The sequence below is a fragment of the Capra hircus genome, chromosome 2, assembly GCF_001704415.2.
Source record: "Capra hircus breed San Clemente chromosome 2, ASM170441v1, whole genome shotgun sequence".
NCBI classification, from domain to species: Eukaryota; Metazoa; Chordata; class Mammalia; order Artiodactyla; family Bovidae; genus Capra; species Capra hircus.
Genome location: NC_030809.1, coordinates 20,731,545 through 20,756,166, shown reverse-complemented (window position 1 = coordinate 20,756,166; position 24,622 = coordinate 20,731,545). Strand labels below are relative to the sequence as shown.

Genomic DNA, 24,622 nt, shown 5'->3' with positions numbered 1-24,622 from the left:
CCATGGACTGCTGTACACCAGGCTCCTCTCTCCTCCCACTGTCTTTCAGAGATTGCCCAAATGCATGTCCATTGAGTTGGTGATGCTATCGCATCTCATCCTCTGCCTCCCTCTTCTCTTTTGGCCTTCAATCTTTCCCAGCATCAGGATCTTTTCCCATGAGCTGGCTCTTCGGGTTAGGTGACCACAGCACTGGAGCTTCAGCTTCAGTCCTTCCAATGAATATTCAGGGTCATTATCCTACTGTCATTATCCTTCCCCCATAACCATGACCTTGAAAAATGCAAGTCAGGACCAAGAATGTGCTCACATCTAAATACCCACTCTCCCCTGTGGGGTAAAAATAAAGGGTAACCTTCAAAATCACAACATAGCCCACACTACCAAGGTCATTTTATCCCAGCAAGAGTAAATCCCATTCTTTCAGCCAGCTTACAGATTCCAAAGCTTGCTTTCTTTAGGGCTAGTAAATTGCACCATTCAAATTCTAAGATCAACTTTAACGAGTTAATCCAGTTCCTTCACTAAGAAGTGAGTCATACTTTCCTTTCCCCGTGGCCTCAAGATGGTCACCATTCTACCCAGCACAGCAAGGAACACCAGTTTTCTCTGGCAAAGGGTGCCAGAGTAGAGATATTTATCAACAAGAATTCTGTGGAAGGAAACATTCAGTGCCACCCATCAATACTTTTATTTTCCATATTTAGTGTATTAAAAAATCCACAGGAACTATAAAATGCATGCACATACCTCCTTTTAAAATTTAACAAATACACTGCAATCTTTAATCCTGATTTATACTTTCAGCTTCTAAAATAATTTAGCCCACGTGTAGAGCTTCTTCTGTGCCAAACTAATAATTCCTAGAATTTCACAGTACAAAATACTCATGCTCCAAGAAACAAATATCCAACTAGAGAGTCAGAGTCAATGTATCTTTTCAAGCACTCAGTCACAATGTACTTTTCCAGTCAAGATGTATAGGAAGCTGACGGAACTTGAAAAGCACTTTGAATAGGGACAAACATAAACCAAAAGCATCCTTGGGTTGTAAGGGCAAAAGAGAAGTGGAGGGATTTAAACTCAAACCACTGCAAATCTTAGGCTCAAAAGGCAACTCATAGTTCCCAATTGCACTTTTACGTGATTCAAACAAAACTGTGAGATTGGGGAAATACCACCATAGCCAATGTTACGACCAGAAAATCAGGTCAAAGAAGTTGGATCCCAGGAAGTGGCTGAATCAGGTCCTTTCCTGCCCATGCTGGTTCTCATATCATTCAACCCTTAATGTATTATAGTCTACCTGGCCTTGCCTTGTAAACATATACAGAATCAATCTTATATGCACACACACAGTAGACGAGCCAATGGGATGAGTCAACAGTAGTACAAGGTTCTTCTCCTAGCAGAGCAAATACTATTGAGTAGTAGGAAATGAAAGAATCTTATCAAGACAGGAAAAATGATGCTGGCAAATTCTCCCCAGACCCCTAATGCCCCCTATCCCCCTTTCTAAAATCCTCTTACAGAAGCTGATTACAAGAAATCAGGAAAGCAGAACTGAAACCAAAAGCTTATCTGACTGATAAGGACATACTTACGCAGGATGCAATAAATTACCATTGCTTCCTGTTTTAAGTATTCTTATCTGGAGGACACTAAATGTTTTTTTTTTTACCACAGAACCTCACATTTAGGACACGTCCCAAAATAGGAGCTTCTGATCTTCAGCTGTCAGCTGAAATTGTTTCATAAATAGCCCAGCATATGTACTCTGGAAGCTTGCTAACACTCTAAATGCAAATATAGTCCAGTCACACCAATTCCTCTTAGACTTTGGTGGCAATCGAGAAGGTGCAAAATCCAGCAGCCCCAGAAATTCTACAGAGGATCCCATGAATGTCCCCAGGCAATGACCTATGGACCTCTATTTGGGTATTTTTGGAATTTTGAAACAAAAGCCTTTAACAGATACAGATCCCTATTTTTAATATCTGGTTCGTAAAGGAACGAAGATTTATTTCAGGTCAGTTAATTTTTAAACAAGTTTAAAAATAGTTTTTGCCCAGAGATTCATTTTGATGAAAAGGATATGTTTAAGGAAACCCTTGGGTCCTATATTTCTAAACAACTTTTCCAGAAGCTTTGCTAGTCAACAAGTACAGACAACAAAACTGATTATACGGGAATGTGCTTGAAAAATTACACATGTAACCCAAGGTAAGAATACATGCAGACACACACATACACAGTATAAAAGACGCCTAGCTATAATCTTTATGATCTAGTATGTCAGGAATTCTATTGCCAGAATTACACAAGTTGAGACCATTTCAGAAAGAAAGAGAGGAAAAAAAAAAAAAAAATCAATGTTCCCCGCCCCCCCCCCCCCAAAAAAAGAACTATGGCACATAACATAAATGGCCTGGGACTGTACCACTTGTCTTCTGTATCCTTGTATTTGAGCAAAATATCTATGCCTTTATGGCCCTCTTATCACTCTGTGCTATGATTACCTGCCCTACAGCACACTCACCCCAGGTGGGTAAAAAGGGATTTGACTGTTCTCAATGGAAGTCAATCTACAAGAGAAGCCTTAAGATTGATTTCACCTTGAACATAGTAAATGCTCAAAAATTTTTGTTGAGTGTTGAAAAAACTCTTCAATATGCTCTTCAAGCCCCTTTTAGCCATTTGTTAAGTAACTGCCTTTTTTTAAGCCCAAGTGATAAGCACAGATTTCCACAGAGTGGCCCCTTTTATGAGTCTAGAAACAATTCTGCAATCCAGGAAGGAAAGCCCTGTCCCCAGACTACAGGTCCAGACAGGAATGAATTTTGTGGCCGTCTTGTGAAATCCATGTCTGCTGTGAACCACGTCTTGTGTGAACCACACTGCACCCAGACCAGGCAGCGGTGCCTGGCCAGTTCCAGATTCCTATTGCAGAATCGATGATGACCACGCTCACATGATCTGGATTACTAACTTGATTCTTTGAGACCTGGGAAAGAATTATGGTAAGAAAAAAAATGTGTTTTTAAAATATCTATGCTGCTGCTGCTGCTGCTGCTGCTAAGTTGCTTCAGTCGTGTCCGACTCTCTGCGACCCCATAGATGGCAGCCCACCAGGCTCCACCGTCCCTGGGATTCTCCAGGCAAGAACACTGGAGTGGGTTGCCATTTCCTTCTCCAATGCATGAAAGTGAAAAGTGAAAGTGAAGTCACTGAGTCATGTCCAACTCTCAGCGACCCCATGGACTGTAGCCCACCAGGCTCCTCTGTCCATGGGATTTTCCAGGCAAGAGTACTGGAAGGCGGGGTGGGGCACTGCCTTCTCCGAATATCTATGCTAAGTTGCTTCAGTTGTGTCAGACTCTTTGCAACCCTAACTATAGCCTCCCCCACCAGGCTTCTCTGTCCATTGGATTCTCCAGGCAAGAATACTGAAGTGGGTTGACATGCACTTCTCCAGCGGATCTTCCCGACACAGCCATCGCACCCATGTCTCTTAGGTCTCCCGCACTGGCAAGTGGGTTCTTTATCACTAGCACCACCAAAATATCTATAGCAAGGCAACATCATAAAATATTCTTTAAAAGATTACTAGTGGAAGGATTCATACAATTGTTTTAAAAAATCCAAGTAGCTAGGTCCTTGGAGAAAGAGAGCTCAAGAAGGCGCTGGTGATCACAGTGGCTCCAAGGTGATACAAAAATCTATAATGTTCTGATTTGCATTTCTCTCATAACTAGCGATTTTGAACATCTTTTTATGTGCCCATTGGCCATCTGTGTGTCCTCTTCCACACTGGTCAGAACGGCTATCATCAAAAAATCCACAAACAACAAATGCTAAAGAGGGTGTGGAGGAAAGGGAACCCTCCTACAGTGACGGTAGTAGCGTAACTTGGTATAGCCACTATGGAGAACAATAAGGAGGTTCCTTAAAAAAATAAAAATAGAGCTACCATCACCTTGAAATCCCACTTCTGGGCATATACCTGGAGAAAAACATGAACCAAAAGGATACATGCACCCCAATGTTCATTGCAGCACTGTTTATAATAGCCAATACATGGAAGCAAATGTCCATTGACAGAAAAATGGATAATGAAAATGTGGTACATATATACAACAGAATAAATTCTCAGCCACTAAAAAAATGAAATAATGCCATTTGCAGCAACAAAGACAGACCTAGAGAGTATCATACCAAGTGACGTAAGTCAGACATAGGAGAAATGTCGTATGACATCCCTTATATGTGGAACCTAAAAAGAAATGATACAAACGAACTTACAAAACAGAAAGAGACTCCGAAAATGAACTTGTTCTTACCAAGGGGAAAGGATAGTTAGGAACTCTGGGAAGGCCATGTACACACTGCTATATTTAAAATGGATAACCAACAAGAATCTACTGTCTAGCACATGGAACTCTGTTCAATGTTATATGCCAGCCTGGATGGGAGGGAGTTTGGGGATAATGGATACATGTATCTATCTATGGCTGAATCCTTCACTGTTCACCTGAATCTACTACATTGTTTATTGGCTATCAGTTCAGTTCAGGGTTTAGTTAATTGACTATACCCCAATACAAAATAAAAAGCTTAAAGTTTGAGGGAAAAAAATCTATAATGGTCTGCTGTCATGAAACAAAGAAACACTGACAAAGAGCCGATTAAAGTGGAAAGAACTGGAGAAATTAGGAAGCAAATCTCCAACTGTATGCTGGGTTGGTCTGAAACACTCTACTCCAGCATACTGACCAATTCTGGACAGGAAAAAGATGCAGGATATTTTATAGATTTTGGGAAGAACCACAAAATTGGCTAAAGGTTTGAGAAACCAGAATGCCAACTAAAATCTAATAATGGTTAATATAAAGGAAAAAACTAAAAGCTGACTTCACAAAGGTCTTCAAACACATGTAAGAAAATATCCCATAAGAGGTCAGTGGACTAGATAAACAAACTATGATACATCCATATAATGGAATATTATTCAGCAGCATAAAGAAATGAACTATCAAGCCACAAAAAAGGACACGAATGAATCTTAACAAGCATACCACTAAGCAACAGAAGACAGTCTGATAAATAAATATATGTGCTATGTGATTCCAATTATATAACATTTTGGAAAAGGCAAAACCACAGAGATGTTAAACAGATCAGTGGTTTACCCCCAGATTCTGGGTATTAGGAAGAGGTTTAAATAGGGAAGCACAGGTAATTTTTAGGAGAGTGAAACTATTCTGCATGATACTGTAATGGTAAACACAAGACAACAAGCATTTGTCAAAACCTACAACTTGACAGCAAAAAGCATAAACCTTACGTGTATGCAAAAAAAAAAAAACTTTTTAATTCAAGAGGTCCTTGATTACAGGTGGAATACAGAATGTGATGGAAGCATCTAGATATATCACAAATGCATGAGGCAATCTCCCTGAGGCAGGTGGAGATATGAGGTGCTGACCTAAGTAACTGGAAATGTGGCAAAAACCTACAAAACTAAAGGCAAAAGAAACTGCACTCTAGTTGATAAAGTCATTTCCTATAGGGCATGTGTTGACAATTCTGACACTGCTACATACATGTATGCAGCGAAACTGAACCAGTAAGTACATGGATGAAGGATGGTGACAGCCAAGTTTCTCCCTGTTGGGATGGGAGGTAAAGATAAGCAAAGGGCAGAGGCTAGAATAATCCACCAATAATCTGATCAATAATGATCCATTGATCAGAGTTCAGACATTAGTATGAATCCATGATCAGCTTAAGTTACTTACAGATGGTTACATGCATAAATTTTTACAGATATGTATACGTGTTTAGTTGCTCAATTGTGTCTGACTCTTTGCAACCCTTTGGACTGTAGTCTGCCAGCCAACTCTGTCCGTGTATGTATATGTGTATATGTGTATGTAGATGTGAATGTATATATACACACATATGGGCTTCTCAGGTGACGCTAGTGGTAAAGAGTCCACCTGCAATGCAGGAGATGCAGGTTCAATCCCTGGGTCAAGAAGATACCCTGGAATAGGGAAAGGCAGCCCACTCCAACATTCCTACCTGGAAATTCCATGGACAGAGGAGCCTGGCAGGCTACAGTCTATGGGGCCATAAAGAGTCAGACACAACTGAGCAAACATATATATATATATAGAGAGAGGGAGTCTATATATTATACATCATATATACTATATGTTATTATATCTATTATATATTATATAAACATATATATTATATATATCGAGGTTAATACACACACATACATTTCCTTGCTCTGACAGCTAAGAGAGCAAAAAAGAAATAACATTCTAGTAGCAACAAACAAATCTAGTGCCAAGATCTTGGTTTCTAACACAATTCTCCAGTAAAAGGAATCAGAGCTCCCTAGAGGAATGGAGGAGAAGGCAATGGCAACCCACTCCAGTACTCTTGCCTGGCAAATCCCATGGATGGAGGAGCCTGGTAGGCTGCAGTCCAAGGGGTCACAAAGAGTCGGACACGCCTGAGCGACTTCACTTTCACTTTTCACTTTCATGCATTGGAGAAGGAAATGGCAACCCACTCCAGTGTTCTTGCCTGGAGAATCCCAGGGATGGCGGAGCCTGGTGGGCTGCCATCTATGGGGTCGCACAGAGTCGGACACGACTGAAGTGACTTAGCAGCAGCAGCAGAGGAATGGATGATATTAGGACAGGGGCAGGAAATAAATAAGATAATCATGGAGCATCTTATAGTAATAGAAAGTAGAGAAATGTTTTAAAACATTCCTACTGGGTTAAAAATGAGCAATAAAACAAGGTTAGGTGATTATAAAAATATTCATATGTTCTGCTCTCTAAACGGTTTTCAAATACCTTTAAATTTCCTGGCCACTTTAAAGAACCCTACATGGTAAATTGTATTTGATGAATTCTTCTTTTTTATAGAAAAGTAGGATGATGCAAAATTTCTTTCAGAGGAAACTGACTGCAATTAAATGTCTGCAAATAAATATATATTTGAAACCCAGAAAGTCATATTCAGTTTAACAAACATTGTCTACTCACTGATGAAACAGTTCATGTTTATGGCTATTGTCTTCTAAGAATTTCTGTTTAAATTTATTTCCAGCCTCATTTCCTCTTTTAGAAAGAGCAATGTTGTTATGATTTCCTGTTTTATATTCTGCACATTTAAATCCATTGTTTTATTTTTAAAATTTTTTTAGAACCTTACTGTACCTTACAGAAGTTTATATATATATATATAAACTTAAATATTCTGATAAAAATATAATTTATATCTTCAATTTAAAAAGGACAGGGGCCTTGTTTGTTGTCATCACTACTAAAATCAGAGTGAGGGAAATAATCTCACATATCCTCACCATAAAAACTGGTAACCACTAAAAAAGTCACCTCAAAATGGTGGAATTTACTCTTGTGATGTATGGATATACCAGGAACATATCAAATATCCTTATTACTAAATTACACAGTAATATAAAAATAAAAGTTTTTTCTTTTTAAGTAGTTTCAAGATACTGGTCTTTCCTCTCAAACATTTTATACAAAGAACAGATGCAGAGAAAAGTAAACATATTAAATAATTTTCCATCAGAGTTTTCAAACAAAACTTCAGAAAAGAATTGGTATGAGCCATAACCAGTTTTGCATAATAGTCTTCAAAAGAAACCTCTTAAAGAGTGAGAACTACTACCGTCCAGTAAGGACCATGACATTAGCTGTGGTTCACAACATCAACATACACGGGTGGCCCAGCGCACAGTGGTGCCCACACAGTCCCAGCCTTTTCTGGGGCTTCCTGGAGATCTCACTCACCCCTCACACCCCTTCCCTGGGCGTCATCTGTTCCAGATATTGCCTTTCACATAAGGCAATCTCTCCCAAGCAGACACACACCAATTTCAAGTCTTTACTTCCTTCTGTTTCATATCCTGTCCCATGAGGTCAGAAAAATGTGACTTTGTTTCATTTGTGAGTCACAAGGTAACCTTGATCACAACTGAAAAGTCACAAGGAGTATAAAAAACATACTTAGATCCAGGCAAAAGGATGTGATGAGTAAATTACACAAACAAATCAATGTGAACCCTTCAAGTCCATGAAAAGGGCTGGCAGTTTTTGTTCCTTCTCTTAGTGGGCCTTATTTGTCCCCCAAGGAAGCTGATCCTTTGTAGCCTTTCTTTCAACGGGTCCTCAAAAAAAAAAAAAAAAAGCTCGATGAAAGCCTAAATTTTCACCTGTTTTCTTTACAGTTGTAATTCAAGAACTCAGGGATAAGCTTGGCACTCAGGAGAAACTCACTAACTCCTTGTTGCATTAATTAACCAGAAGTTTGAGTCTTCAGCACTTCCGCACAGTTATCTTCAAGTCGGGTTATGATTTCTTCAAATTTCCAGGTTCAGTAATTACAACAGCTTAATGGAAATATTTAAGAAGTACTTACCAAGTGTCAGACAGTGGTAATGTAGCTAAGAAAAACTCTAACTCTCTGTCCTCCTGAATAGAATATGATTCTGTTCTATAGATAAATGAGGTGTTGGCACCTTTCCCATACTGTGGTTTAAAAACATATGGTCCCACATTCATTCATTCAGTATCTACAACAAATAGTGTCGACCAAATGCCAGAGGCATTGCACTAAGCATGTAAACCTTGTCAACCACCCTGGCAGAGAGAAAAATAGCCTAATTCAATACCAGACACATGCCCATTGAAAATACTTTCACATTTTAGAAAGTAGCATAAATGCCAACGTGACTATGTAGGACCAAGAAAATTGAAGTCCTATTTAAAATAGAACATATTTATGTTACAGATCTTGGGGACTTGTAGGGTTTTATATTAAAAACTATAAATTTTTGCTATCTATAAAATTGCTTCGATGCTAATTATTAGCGTAATACTTAAAACTTCAAGCAATGTTGAAAAAAATTACTATAATAGGTGATAGGCTAGTTTAGAACACACAGTCTAATCCTTTGGTCATCAAACTACCCCAGCTTCAACCAAGCGCAGAAACATAATGCAAGAGGAAAGTCTCATATCTTGGCAATCAGGGTCAACTGCTCAGACCAAGGTAACTTTTTAGCAGAGTAATAACAAGTACCACACTGGCAAAATGCACTCATTTAAATTTAATCCCTTTCCCCAGACCTTACTCATATTTTAGTAGAAAAGGCTAATTAGCAACAATATATTCAAGAGTAAAAAAAAGGATGAGCATGGGGACAAATTAGAAGTGTCCTCTATGAATCATATACTTAATAACTGGCCTCATTTTGGAAAACAGAGGTAACTATGATACAATAATTATTTTTCAAATACTTTTTGCATTGTTTTTGATATCTTCAAACCTCAGTAAAAAAGCTATGCTTTGACCTAGATCAGTAGGCTACAATTAACATCAGAAGAACTCTATTAGTAGAATAAAAGTTGATGAACTACTGTTGGAAGCAGAGAAATAAATCTTGTCAAAACAAAGCAAAATTTCTGTCAATCTTTCAAAGAATGGTTTGGGGGAGCAGAGGAAGTATGCAAGGATTTCAGACCCAGCAACAGTGCAGCTGTAATTAATTTTCCCCAAGTTTTCACATCCGGTCATATCAGACTGCAAAGATTCCTGTAATCCTGTTTGATGATTTTTTAAATATCTTGTTAAATCTGAACTTGATTTTTAAGATATTTAGCAAACGAAAGGGTTTGAGGGCCTCAAAATAGATCCGCAGTGTTGTCTTAATTTAGGAATTTTCTAAAACTATCCTCTTCCTGGATTGAACAACTCTCTCCTTAACTGTTGATAAACAAATTTTTCATTTGGCAAGCATTTTGAGCACCTCCACTGATACTGGAGTCATGAAATAATTAGTGAGACTACTCTCAAATAGCTTACAATTTCTAGAAGGAAAGAGGAGCATGAAACCAGTGATTCAAGCCAGGAAAGGGGTTTCCAGCATCTCTCAGGAAGGGGTAAACTTTCTGAAAAAAAGGAAAGAGACAGCATGCTAGGTACACTGGAACCCAGAAAACCAAAGGCTCTAGATATTTTCTTTGATCAATTAAATGAATTGATTTTACACTGCAAATGCAATTTTATAGATGGTGAAAATCCATTCTGAACTCATCAGAGCTAAGAACTCTTCATTTATGTCCCTAAATACCTCCTGCCACCATTTTTTAAAATAATATTCCGCAAGCCAAAAAAAGAAAAAGCCTGAAGTTTCTTTATCTCATGAGTAACCATGGAATGGTGTTCTATTCTTAGAGAAGAGACATTCATTTAAAATCCACCCAAAAGTACCTAGTGAATTAGATCAAATTGGGTGGCATGTGGTTTTCTTGAGTACTTGATGCTGCAAAGACACTTTCCAAGAGCCCAGTGGGGTGGGAAGCAGGCTCTGAAGGCACAATGACATTCCTCTAGCGAGTTTCAAGCTGGAGGCTAAAAGCACCAGCCATTCATTTTTCCGACCCGAGACGCATTCCTCACCCAGTTCAAAGGCCCAATAAACACAAGCCTGCACACTTTCTGAAGGTCGTCCCTTGCGGGGACTTTTGAGGGACCAAGCCTGCAAGATATTTTTAAAGACCCAGTTTTAGGAATAGAACCTATTTTATCAGACTATAGTTTCCTCTCCATAACCCTCAGCTTCACCTCCCCACCTCCCCACCTCCCCCACCTCCCCAAGTTCCGCCCCACCCCTCCCCCCCACACACACAGTAAAGCTGAGGCAAAAGAGAAAGTCTTAATTATAATCTCAATGACATCTAGGGTGCCCTACTAATGGAAGTGAAGTACTTTCAGAAATTAAGTCATTACCTACTCTTTTTTAAAAAAAAATGCAATGTTTATATTCCTTAACCTGAGGAATAGGATCAGGTTTGAAAGGAAGTTATTGTTTAGCTGTGGTTTAAAGCATACACTGAAATTGAGCAGGGGGGAAAAACAGCGACAAAGGGAGGATTTCGGGGTTAGGTAGGAGTTGCCAAAAGTGGGTCATAGATACCCAGCTCAGCCAGGCCCTCGGAAAAACTTTAAGGAAGCCCCTCCCCTTTCCCCCACCATGACATACTTCCCAAAGTGGCCCCATTTTGTTTTGTTCTGCAACCCTGAGAACATTTACCGCGTGGGGATTCTGGTAAATGAGAAAAGCAAATGCTGACTGGTAGAATATCTGGGGCAAAGAGTTACAACTCTGCCTTGGCTTTGAGTGGGATGTTACCAACCCTTTGGGTTTGCTTTCCGATAATTAGCAACTCTTGTTCCCAGATCTGGACTCATACTCAGGTGGGAAAACCTCTTTTAAGCCATTTAAAAGTCTTTGACCCTATTTCGGTCATGGCTGCCCAGCTCTCCCCACTCAACTTTCAGTTCTCATCTGTTTTAGCTTCTGGGGTCTGTAAGGAGAGGGCAGTTTTGGTGAAGAGGTGGAGGAAGGATTGTTCAAGATGTCTCAAGCACCCCTGGGCTCTGGATGCCTTTCAAGGACAACATTTCATTTCCAGTCCTGTCTGAGCCATCTGAGGACTATTAGAAAGGAAAAGTCTCTAGTCTAGGAAAACACCATGAATATTTTTACCAACCACCAATGGCATTAAAAATATAGACAATAGCCTGGTATGAGAAACCCCAGTAGTCACATTTTTTGTTTTTCTCAGAGGTGAACTTCTAGCTTTCACTCATCCAGCAAGAGGCATTAATTCTTTTGAACTCTCAGAACTATGAGACTTTGGTGTCCAGAAACTCTTCAGAAAGATCCTTAACCTTTATACTTAATCCTACTATACTATATTAAGAACTAGTTACTCATTTAGTCTTAGAGAGGTTAAGGGCTGGGTGTCGAATGCTCAAGTACTACTATGAAAGTGTACCGGGGAAATAAAGAAAGCTATAAAATGTAGTATGTGAAAATTTAGATACCTTCCCCTCCTCTATCAATTAGGAGAAATGCTTCAAAGTTAGAAAAAGAGACCGTTTCTTAACCAATGCTTTTCTTCTTCCTGGGTTTTCAAAAGAGGCATGGAAAATAGAGTACTTCTCTTTTTCCCTTTAACAGGACAAAGCATTGAATCTGCTGTAAGAGGCATCTTGTCTGCTGTGTTCCTTTCGTGCAGAAATGTGAGGTCTGAGCCTGTTCTTCCATGAAAGACTGAGTTGTTGGGCATGTAACCAACTTTCTATAACTAAGTTTCAAGATTTATGAGCAGCTCATCTCTGGAAAGATAAACAATAAAACAGTGTTGGTGGTGACCTCTGAGAAGACAAACGGGTACAGGAGTGGGAGGAAGCCTGAACGGTCACTCTATACCTCTAAAAAAAATGTGTAAACCACTTGACACTTATAGCACGTTACATGCATTGCCTATACCGAAACAGTAAAGAAAAAAAAGTTTGGATACAGTAAACTATCATAAAACTTGGTGGACCTTTTTTTTAAAATGCTTTTTTTAGTATTTCTAGAAGAAACTACTACAAGCTTAAAAACAAGTATGACTGCACACCATCAAAACAAAGAAAGAGAGAGAAAAGAGAAATGACAAAATCTCAAAAGAGATTATACTTCCCGCCAGAAGCAAGCTCAGGAACCAGAGATCAGAGGGTTAGAGGTTTTCACTACTGAAAATAAAAGCCACCCACCCACCCAAAGGCAGGGGGGAAATGTCCTTGAATAATAGAGCTTCTAAGACCAAAAGCTATGGTTTTTCCAGTGGTCATGTATGGATGTGAGAGTTGGACTGTGAAGAAGGCTGAACACCGAAGAATTTATGCTTTTGAACTGTGGTGTTGGAGAAGACTCTCGAGAGTCCCTTGGACTGCAAGGAGATCCAGCCAGTCTATTCTAAAGGAGATCAGGCCTGGGTGTTCTTTGGAAGGAATGATGCTAAAGCTGAATCATGTGAAGAGTTGACTCACTGAAAAAGACCCTGATGCTGGGAGGGATTGGGGGCAGGAGGAGAAGGGGATGACAGAGGATGAGATGGCTGGATGGCATCACCGACTCGATGAACAAGAGTTTGGGTGAACTCTGGGAGTTTGTGATGGACAGGGAGGCCTGGCGTGCTGTGACTCATGGGGTCGCAAAGAGTCGGACACGACTGAGCAACTAAACTGAACTAAACTGAACATAATTATAACTGTGGTACAGTATCTATAATTTTAAATACAAGAAAAGTACTAGTATGAAAAAAGTTACAGAATATTTGGTGTGAAACTGACTTCAAGTTAATCCACCAGAAGCAATTTTCCCTTAATACAATTTCCAGTAAGTATGTAACATGAGGAAATAATTGAGGAAATGGTTTTCTTTAAAACAAAGCAAAACAAAATGGTGAAGTGTTCCATTATACTAAAACTACCAACCCACCAAAATAAAAGGAATCATTTATATACAATACAGCTAAGAAACATATCTGATTATAGGAGGAGGACTGGAAAAGCATTCGGTCAATGAAGTTTTGAATGAAAGGGTCAATAGACTATTCTAAAGATTTATGAAATCCACATGGAAGTGCCCAAAGGCTAGGACCTTCTGAAAGCACTGGCAACTGGTCAGGGAGGGTTACACTGGGTCAGCAAAGCAATGAACAGCCCAGACGACCAATCAAAAATCTGAAGTACAAAAACTGGACAACACTAACTTCCACCAGCAAGAGAAGCTTTGAGCTTTTTCACACACCTAACAGACAAAAATAAGACCAAACAAAAAATTGTGCATGACTTCCTAGAGTTCCCAATTGGCCTCTCTGATTTCCTCTCCATTCATTCAAGTGGATACCTCACTGAAGGATTCTGATGGAACAACTGAGAAACATTATCCATAAACAGCCCACCAACTCTATTCCAACAGAATAACATCATAGACATGGATTGGTTAAAGCTGACCTAAACTGTCAATAAGGAATCTTCCTACCTAGCAGGAGACAGGGATTCGATGCCTAGGTCATGAAGATCCCTTGAAGAAGGAAATGGCAATCCACTCCAGTATTCTCGCCTGGAAAATCCGAAGGACAGAGGAACCTGGCAGGTTACAGTCTTGGTGGTGGTGCAGTCAGTCCCTAAATCATGTCCAACTCTGTGACCCCATGGACTGTAGCCCAGCAGGCTCCTCTGTCCATGGGATTTCTGAGGCAAGAATACTGGAGTGGGTTACCATTTCCTTCTCCAGGGGCTCTTCCCCACCCACAGATTGAACCTGGATCTCCTTATTGCAGGCAGATTCTTGACCAATTGAGCCACCAGAGACTAGTCTATGGGGTCGCAAAAAAAAAGTGGGACAGGACTTAGTGACTAAACAGCAGCATATTGTCAGGTGGGGAGGGGTGCTTCCGACAGCTGACCTTAAAGTGAAGGAATCAGCAGGTAACTTACATCCTTCAGTCAGTTCAGTCATGTCTGACTCTTTGTGACCTCATGGACTGCAGCACGCCAGGTTTCCCTATCCATCACCAACTCCTGGAGCTTGCTCAAACTCATGTCCATCAAGTCAGTGATGCCATCCAATCATCTCATCGTTTGTCATCCCCTTCTCCTCCTGCCTTCAATCTTTCCCAGCATCAGGGTCTTTTCAAATGAGTCAGTTCTCCACATCAGGTGGCCAAAGTATTGGGAGTTTCAGCATCAGTCCTTCCAATGAATATTCAGGACTGATTTCCTTTAGGACTGACTGGTTTGATCTCCTTGCTGTCCAAGGAACTCTCAAGAGTCTTCCCCAAGTTACATCCTTACATAAATTTTATTTTTAAAAGGGGAGGAGGGAGAGGAGCCAAACTAAGTTTAGAGAAAGTTCTAAAAATTTAGACTGGTATAGTCAGGAAGGTTTGTCTTAAGGTCTGTTAAAACCTGAAAATGCTCCATCCAAATAAAAGAGGTTGAAATCAGTCCTGAATCAAATCAAAAGAGTGATTCAGAAGGTAGAACAGGACAGAATATTCTAAAGCACTTCATTACAACCCCAACAACAGCTTCTCCAGAAAGAACCCTCATTACAACTGACCCATTAAAGAATATCTGTAATTTTCTACAAAATATCACTATGTTTAGAGCTGCAAAAGAGGTTAGAATAATTTAGAACAAAATTCTCAAGTTACTGAAAAGGAAATAGGTCCAGAGAAATTAAGCAACTTTCTCAAGGTCACCCGGCTTAGCAAAGGACACAGGCTGTGTTACAACCCAAGATCTCTGGTTCCCAGAAACTGTTCTTTCCATTGTATCATTCAAGATGGCGTTAAATTATTTTCCAGGAATTTTGATAAACAACAACAACAGAAAAGAATAGGGAGAGGGGAGGGAAGTATGCCTTTTTGAATTCCAAGTCTCTTGCTGCTGCTGCTGCTAAGTCATTTCAGTCGTGTCCAACTCTGTGTGACCCTAAGACAATCTTAGAAATAGTGTTTATTTGAGTGGGTGGGGGGGCAATCAGATAAATAGCCAATATGTGAAATTTTTATGGATTTTTTTAAAAATAAAAAGCTACCCAAACATTGGTAGAAATTATGAAAATTATGAAATGCTCAAAGTTTTTTGGAACAGAGAAGCTTGCTCCCACCTGCTCACAGTATTGGGGCACAGAATTACTCAGGGGGCATAGAATTACTTCCTTACATTTTCACCTGTGATGTTTCAATCGACACCTAAGGAAAAATGCTGCCTTTGGGGCTTATGATTCAGCGACTGCAACAGTGATTGCTGGCTGCTGAGAAATACTTATTTGAGAGGCATGGAGAGAAGAAAATACTTCCATGGAATTCCTCTTTGTTATTTTCCCTCTTTACTGTAGAAAAGACAAATGTGAACAAATTTCCAATTTCATCTGGTTATACAGCGCAGAGAAGTTCGGTTATGTTGAGGGAGCACAACACAAATTTAGCAAACTTTCAAAATCAGTTCGTCCAGCCTGTCTGATGAGCTGTCACTGGTGGGGGGAAAAAAAAATCGGTTTTTAGAAGCAAGCCGCATTACCTCCAAGCTCAGTAAGGAACACTACCCAAGCTCTTATAATGAATCTCTAGATTCTCACGACTGGAAAGGATGTATCAGATGTTTTCATTTCACCGGGAACTCCTGAGGGCCTAGGATGGTCAATTTTTGTTGATCTTACCTAGCTTCGTGCTTTGCAAACTGCAAGCACTCAGTTAAGTGTTAACTCCAAGGCAAATTCAAGCCAAACGTGTTTTCCCGAATGATCCCCACACGGTGCCTGCCACAGCACTTGTATTTTCTACTCCAATGTTTTGTTTTGTTTTTCTCTCCTCCCTCCCAATAGTAAGAGAAGTAAATGGAAAACTCCTGAGCCAACCCAATCACTCCTAAGCCACGTGCTGTAGCTTCCTGGGAAGGTGAAGGAACAGGAACGGGTAGTAGTAGTAAACCGTAGTAAAGAGAGGAGGGAAACAAAATGGGGCGCGTCACATGGCCACGGCCTGGATTTTTCTCAATTAAATATAAGAGGAAGTGTGCGTTTCCGGCCTCTGTCAGTGGGCTGGTTGGACTTTCTCATTCTTAGGATTCTGGTCTGGATGCACACTAATAGGGCCGAGTGCACAACATCCTCCGGGAAGGGGGTGGAGGGGGCGTGTGTTTGGCTCAGTTTTCCCGGCTCCACAGGGAAGGGCTGGCGGGAGAGCGGTAGGCTACAGCCCGGATGCCTGGCCCGCCGCCCACGCCGGACCCCGGACCACGGGCCCCCAATCGACCCCCTTCACCCGAGGCCCCTCCCCACCACTGCTGCAGCAGGGCCTGCGCTCGCGCTGATTGGCTCTGGCGGGGGCCAATCAGCGCCCGGATGCCCCGCCCACTCTGGGCCAGTCTCTGCCGCGCTCTGCTGGGGCCAAGGGCTCGGCTGCCGCCGCCGCCACCGCCCACCACGCGCGGTGCGCGGAAAGGGGCCCGACCGCCCCCGCGCCCTCGGGCAACCGGCGGACCGGGTGGGAGTCTGAGAGTAGCCTCCGCCTCGATACTAACCCCCCCATCCCGGGGCCAAAAAGGGCTTGCAGGAGGGAGGAGGAGCCAAGCGCCAAATAGAGAGGCACGCAAGAAGCAGAGGTGACCGTGGAGATGAGAAAGTGCCAGACAAAAAGGCCACACAGCGAGGTGACAGGAGGGAGGGACGGGGAAGGAGAGATGAGAGGCAGACTTGGAGGTAGGAGTCCTGGAAATCTCGACTAGGAAATGCAGTGGAAGAAAGAAAAATGGACTTTTTTTCCAAGGGGACAAAACAAAATGACTTAAAAAAAAAAAAAGGGACCTAAAATAAATGGCAGGAGCCTATGTCTTTGCCAAAGCCTGCTCTACCTGCCCGGCTGCAGTTTCCAAACAAAACAAACTTGAGGTAAACGCTGGTTGAAGATAGCTGGCTGCTGTGCCCTTTCTGCCCTGCTTTTGGGGCTCTCCATTAACTCTCTGGGGAGAGTAGGCCACAAGTACTGCGAAATTCTGAAATGGAGCCAAAGAGAAAGAAAGAGAGAGAGAAAAAAAAAAAAAAAAAGACAATGGCAGGAACATGAAATAAGAGGTGGGAAACAAGGGGGATGGGAGAGGAGGGTACCGGGGGAAAAAAAAAATACAGCAGGTTAGAACCCAGAGGAGACACGGATGGACGAGAGAGGAGAAGAGAAACAGAAAAGGTGATCAGACAGAAGGTGAATCAAGGGCAACCAACACTCCTGGGCACCTGCGCTAAATGCCTCAGAAACATTCTCCTGTAACAGACGGTGAAAAACATTCAAGAAGCAGAGACGATTAAATTGAGGGGTTAAGGGAAAGAGCACACACACATCTCCAAGCCCCTCATTCCTTTTCCTGCTTTAGGTTTTACCTGAGAAATAGGAAAGGCAAAGATAGCAATTGCTGAGAAGTTAGGAAAACAACGTTTTCACAAAGTAACATACTCCTTCCCAGGCAAAGGGGTTTGCCACAGACAGGCTTGATTTCTTTTTGTTTCATATGATAATTACCTATTAAATTACAAATTTAAAGGCAACAGGGCAAAGGCAAACAAGCAGAATTCAAGATGTAAATGTGCCAAGTAGCATTTGGTGCCTCACTTAAAACACACACACACACCCTCACCTCTCTCCATTTACATCTTACAAATACACACTGTAGGATTTTTCTGGCATGGTGCTGTCCATTGCTGGTCTATTGCTGCTCCAAAATTATTAAGGAATGATTATATGGTTGTTCCAGAATATTATACTTTCCCTCAGAAAGTTAAGAATGGAAGATTGTTTTGTTTGGGTTGGTTTGTTTTTAATGTATCCTCCATAAAAGGAGGATTTTATTTTAAAGCCGTTTTGAAAAATGAAAACTTTATTTGGTCAACTTCCTTCAAAGCAAAATATTATTTATTCTACTTTCAAAAACAACAACAAAAAAAACCCTGATCAAATTAAGAAAACAGGTGAGGAACACTTATTGTTTCTTAGCCTCTTCTTTCTTCTTTAAAATCAAAATCTTGGTTCTGTTGGGATTTTTTTCCCCCTTCAAATTCCCATTCTTTTATAAATGAGAAACTTTGCAACACAAACAGTTAAAGTGTTAGAGGGATCCACATGTCCCAAAACATCATTTGAAACAACCAAAATTTTTACTGTTGATGCACACAATTAAATCTCTCTTCTAGAGAAGGAATCATGAATATAAATCTAAATACTAATCAAATAAATGTTTTGCATAATATATATCCCCTAAAATCTTAGTTTGATTGTTTCTATACCTGCACCTTGTTCCAGAAAACAGCAAATGATATGGGTCAAATAGTAGAATCAATAGGAATAGGAACCCAATATACACATGAATTTCTTATGGATGGGCACATATTAAGAAGAATAATGTAAAAGCACATTTGATGAAACATATATAAAAAGGTTATCACAAGATAATGTTTGTCAGAATAAAGTGTTTCCAAATGCTGGAAACATCTACATTGCCAACTCATCACATTATTTGCAAACTATACTCCTCTCCTCTTCCCACAATTATGACCACCAGAAAAAAAGGCTCAACAGAATGAAGGGCAGGCTAATTTCCTATTAGAAATGTTTTTCATTTTCAGTACAGCCTTAGCCACAGAAGACCCAAAGCCAACTTTCAACATTTAGTGAGGCATTCACTCTAGAACTTAAAAGGTAAACAGTAAATATACTACAAAAAGGACAAGGTTTAGCCCTTACATTCAATGCAGATGAAAACCAAACTCTTCCATCTCCCTGACTTAATATTTCTTTTCAAAGTAAAAATGTTAAGTAATTTTACAGAAGATGTACAGTAGCCCCCATATGATCTATGTGGGGGTCTCTCTCTGTACAGGCCTTTGCAAGAACAGACAACTGTAAGGCTGACATGGTGGGATGAATTTTCATAACTCTTAACTCAATAATGGGTCCCAGATGCTTGCAGACTTCACTGTGTAAAAGCAGCCATGCCTGTGAGGTGATGGGTCCATGTGTGGGTAACATTTCATAAATCTTCATTCAGAAACAAAATGTCACCAATAATTACTTTTTAAAGAGAGCCATAGACAGACAGCTATTTCTCTAAATCTGTAAGCCTAAAGCAAGCTCTTACTTCTGAATCTTTTTTGGGCAACAGGAATAAAAATTGATGTTTCCCACTACTACTTATGTTGCCTTGGTATTGTGAAATCACAGAACTAAAGTACACAGGGCAACTTGATAAGATCACCCTTAAGAGCTCTGAGAAATTACCTTTAAATGAAGGGCTTAGCCCCTAGATTAACAAACGTTTTTTGTAGAACTGTCCCTTCTAGAGACTGACCTCAGTATATAGTCAAAAGAAAACTTCCATAAGGAGATCAAGGTTCTTATAAACGAACTTCACAAACCTCAGAACTGGCATTAACAGGATATATGTCTTGGAAATACTAAAGTACTTCACTTGGGAATCTCAAGGGGAAAAGCCCTCTGGAGTGGCTGCTCCTATAGATTTATCTAACCATCAGGCACATGTCCCCTCCTGTGCCCAGACCTCTCCCTCCCAGGAGTGCACTCCCTACAGAAGCAGAGGGAGGAGAGGGAAGGGCCCTGGGGCACAGAATCCGAGCACCAGGTTAAAAGTAGTTTTGTCTTCTTACTTTGTCACCATGAAACGCACCTGCTGTGATGTCCAGTTGAGCTACTGGAGGTCCTCTGGCTGCTTCTGGAAAGTGATGCTGGCATAGGCGCTTAGATCCTCGCTGGAGCGGCTGGTGGGGCCGCTCTGACTACTGCCCAGAGGCTGATGAGGGGCCGGGAGTGGAGGAGGCTGCGGTTGAGGTGGGCGCTCTTGAGGGCGCTGTTTGAAGTCCTTGACCAAATCCAAGTCTATGTAGTTAAGACCATTCTCCAAACCCCCAGCGGCCCCACACAGTTGGGCCAGCTCCTTGGGGGCTCCCCCAAGCTCCCCAGGCCTCAGCCACACGTTCTCGAAGGAAGCAGAGCTGTGGCGTTTGACATCCTCGGCGCTGCTGCTGCTGCCGCCACCGCTGCCCGCGACGGCAGCCCCGGCTCCGAAGGGCACCGTGTTACCCACCCGTGTGGCACTGGGCGTAGAGGAGAAGGTCTCGGAGCTGTGCCGCCTCCTGCACCCTTGCGGGTCGGCACGGATCACTTTGGCACTCTGGTTGCGGTTGGGACTGAGGTTCACCCGCGTGAAGGCGCTCGGGCCCCCCAGCAGGGCCGAGCGGGCCGCCAGCTCCCCTGTTCCCGGAGGTGCAGTGGAGGAAACAGAGGCCGTGGAGGATGAGGAGGGAGCGTCCGCGGTGGCCCCGGGCAGGCTGGCATCCTCCACGACACCCGTCCGCATGTCGGCGTAGCTGATGGGCGCGACAGGTGAGGTGTCCACGTAGCTCTGCCGGGGACCGCCCATCTGCATGGTCATATAGTCGCCGCGGCTGCTGGGCACTGCCCTAGTCGGCCTGCACACGCTAGCAGCTCCAGGGGGCGCCGGGCCCACCCTGCCCGGCTGGACCCCCACGCTCTCCTGCCAGGTGGCCCTCCGGCCCGGCCCCAGGTCCATGTTCATATACTCTTCTGCGCCCGTTTCCTCCTCTCTGGGAGCTGGCTGGAGCTGGGACGGACACCTGATGGAAGGCGAGCTGTGGGACGCCACCGGGCCTGATAAGTAGCCTGGCTGATCGCTCCCAAATTCAATATTCACATACTCCCCTGGGCTCTTAGGCTCCGGAGGGAGCAGCAACGGGGGCGGCTGCTGCTGCTCTCGGGCCCGAGGTAAAGTGCTGGCCTTGGGATCCCCCAGAGACAGCCTCGTGGGCCGAGCCAGGCGGTTGTTGGTCTGGGCAGCTGTGTCCACCTTTCGAGGCAGATGGGCCTGAAGGACCTGATGATGGAGATGTGGGAGGCCAGGCTCTGGCCGAGCCCCACAGTATCCCCCGCCCAGGCTGTCGCTGCTGGTGGACGAAGAGGAATCTTCTGCGGCCGCAGCGTAGAGGAGTCGACCGGAACTTGAGGAAAGGCGGAGGTGCTGGTGGTGCCGGGGCTCCTCCAGCTCCCCAGGGCGCTGGGTATGCTTGAAGGACCTTGGCAATGAGTAGTAGGAGAGGACGGGCTTGTGCTGGGGGTCCTCGGGGCCATAATAGCAGTCGGAGGGGCTGCTGGTGTTGGAGTCCCCAACGGGCGACATGTTCATGTAGTCACCTGTACAAGACAGGAGTTTGCCACTACCGCTCTCCACCGGAAGTTTGGGGTGTGGCAGGGGGTGAGAGTGGTGGCCCCCTACCCCGTTTGTCCAGAGCTTGCCATAGCTGCTCCCAGAAGGGGCGGCGCCGCTGCTGCTGCCGCCGCTGCTGGGCCCACCTCCAATGTCAGGAGAGCAGCTGCCGCTTGGGGACATCATCATGTAGCCGTTGGGGTCCACTCTCTGGGGATGACGTCTAATGGGGTTGATGATCTGCTGTGGGGCAGACACGCTCTTAGGGCTCATGGGCATGTAGTCCCCACTGCCTTTCCGGCTGCCGGGCACTGGGGCCACCCCTGGGGACATGGGCATGTAGCCATCATCGGTGTGAAGGCTGGAGGTGTCTGGGCGGTGGTGGCCCACACGCCGCTCCAAGGGGTGCATTTCCAGACCCTCCTCTGGGTAGGAGTGGGTGGGCACGAAGGCAGAGTGCCGGTAGCTGGGTACTCGGCCTCCACTGCCACCTCCTGGTGGGTAGGCGGGCATCATTTCAGTATATTCCTCAATGGAAGCCACAGAGGACTGAGATGGGGTTTTCTGGTGGGAAATGGTAGGCGAGGTGCCCGCAGAATGAGTCCGCTTTCGGAACCGATTATCCAGATCTGCCGCACCGGCTGCTTCTTCTCCTGGCAGGGCTGGGCTCGTGCCCAAGCCTGCGGCTGGCACGTAGCGGTGACCATTGCCACCCCGGGGCAAAATGTAGTGACCATTGGGGGCAGTGAGGGTGGAGGCCCCCTTGCCTCCCATGCAGATGTAGTTGCTCAGCTCTTCCTCACCCCGGGCGGGCGGGGTGTGGCCCAGGGAATCTGGGGTGACGCTGCGGAAGGAGCTTCGGAAATCGCAGGGACTGGAGCCATACTCATCGGAGGAGATGAAGCCGCCATCACTGGGGGAACCAGACACAGAAGCACTAGACCGCCGCGGGAAAAGGCAGTCTGAGGTGGAGCCGTGGCCACTCGTGCTGCTGGACGACAGACTGACGGGGCTGGTGGCGGAAGGCGAGCAGCGAGAAGAAGGCATGGGGATGGAGCGGCTGTGATTGAGAGGCGGGTGCAGCCGGGAGCTGCCTCGATGGCGGTGGGCGTGGGTCCTGTTGGTGCTAGGACTCACAGGACTGCCGTCCACTGAGGCAGGGCGAGACATGGTGCCTTCGCCATCACTGGAGGCACGCACGCGGAAGGAGCCCTGCTTCCCGCCCACCAAGCTGGCTGGGGAGGTGGCCGTGATGCTCTCGGTGCGCGAGCGGCGGGTCAGCCCCACCTGGCTGGGTGGAGGGTTGTTGAGGTGGTGCCTCCTGAGGGGCACACTAATGGGGTTGGAGCAGTTGGAGGAGGACTGGCTCTTGCTTCTAGGGCGGAACTCATCGCTCATGGCCCGCATGGCCTCCAGGATTGTCTCATGCATGTTCTGGGCCACCACGGAGTCATCCACCTGCATCCAGAACTCCCCCGGGCCCGTCACTGCGGAACGGCCCACTTCGATGAAGAAGAAGTTCTCTGAGTGGCCACAGCGCCTGATGTTCATCAACTGCAGCACCACGGCCGCCGCCTCCGAGTTCAGCTTCACGAAGCTGATGGTCTTGCTGGTCAGGCAGAGGCGGTAGATGCCAATCAGGTTCTTTGTCTGACCCAAGCCCTTGGGTTTCAGGATCACCTGCCAGACCTCCTTGAAGGCGGGTCCTGGGGGCACGTCCCCGTAGCTCAAGTCCTCCCCGGCCTCCCCGAGGCCGGAGCTGCCACTGCAGCTGCCCCCGCCGCCTCCCGCCCCAGGCGCCGCGGCCCCGTCGTGGTGGCCCTTGGCACGGTTGTGCAGCTGCAGGAGGGCCTGGTACCAGCTGTCCTGCTCGGCCTCGCTGTCTGCCGCGATGGCAAAGTGCTCGTCCCGGGTGTAGAGGGCCACCAGGTGCTTGTTCTTGGAGTCCGCCCGCTTGTTGATGTTGAAGCAGCTCTCCAGGGGGATCGAGCGTTTGGGGGCGCTCGACTTGTGCCGCCACTTCTTTTCGTTCTCGTAGTACTCGAGGCGCGCCGGACCCCCAGCCTCGCTGGCCGCCCGCAGCACGAAGAATCGCTTGTGCATGCTCTTGGGTTTGCGCAGGTAGCCCACCTTGCGCACGTCCGAGAAGCCGTCCGTCTCCGGAGGGCTCGCCATGCTGCCGCCGCCGCCGAGCAGAGGGAAGCGCTGAAAAACAACCGGGTGGGGGGCGGAGGCTCCTAGCCGCGGCCCCGCACATGCAAACAGGGCTAGAGGCAGAAACCCCGACTCCGAAATCCACGCCGCCCTCTGCGCCGGGGAGGGGCGGTCGAGGGAGGACGCAGCAGCTGCGCCAAGGAGATAGCCCCGACCCGAGTTTACTGGCGTTTTATGCCCTGGGGGAGAGGCAACGCGTCCGGCGCGAGTGCAGCCCGGATCCCCCGAGAGCCAAGTCTCTTCTCAGCCGCCGCGGTCGGGAAGAAGCTAAGATGCATCTCTCGCCGCCGGGGCCAGAGACCGGCGCTGGCAGGCGGCGGCCCGGGCGGGCGGGCGGGGTGTGTGTGTGTGTGTGGGTCCTCGTCTGGCCCCTCCAGGCGCGCGCGCGCGCCTTCCCTCCGGAGTTCCTCTCTGGAAGTAGCGATTCCCGAGGCAAATTAAATATCCTTGGGCAGGGGGAGGCGAGCTGCCAAGTCCCAACGTTGCACGGGGTTCTCCCTCCTCCTCCTCCTTCGCCTCTTCCTCCGCCTCCTCCCACCCCCCGACCGTCCCCGCCGCCACCAGCCGCCCAAATACCAGCTCAATCGCGGAGACCGCGGCGCTGCGGCTGTTGCTGTTGCTGCCGCAGCCCGCGGACGCGTCCTCTGCAGCCCCCGATCGGGCCCATGTCGGCGGGCGGAGAAAGTGGCTTTTCCACGCGAAACGCGACTAGGCAGCC

General features: G+C 45.1%; 1 protein-coding gene across 1 annotated transcript in view; it reads right to left on the bottom strand.

The window, feature by feature from the left end:
• Window positions 1-24,220, bottom strand: part of IRS1 (insulin receptor substrate 1) — a 64,497-nt gene extending 40,277 nt beyond the window's left edge. Inside the window, exon 1 of the mRNA XM_018058864.1 lies at window positions 20,137-24,220. Coding sequence (XP_017914353.1) covers window positions 20,158-23,865 — 3,708 coding nt within the window. The 5' untranslated portion in view covers window positions 23,866-24,220 and the 3' untranslated portion in view covers window positions 20,137-20,157. The remainder of the gene's footprint in view (window positions 1-20,136) is intronic.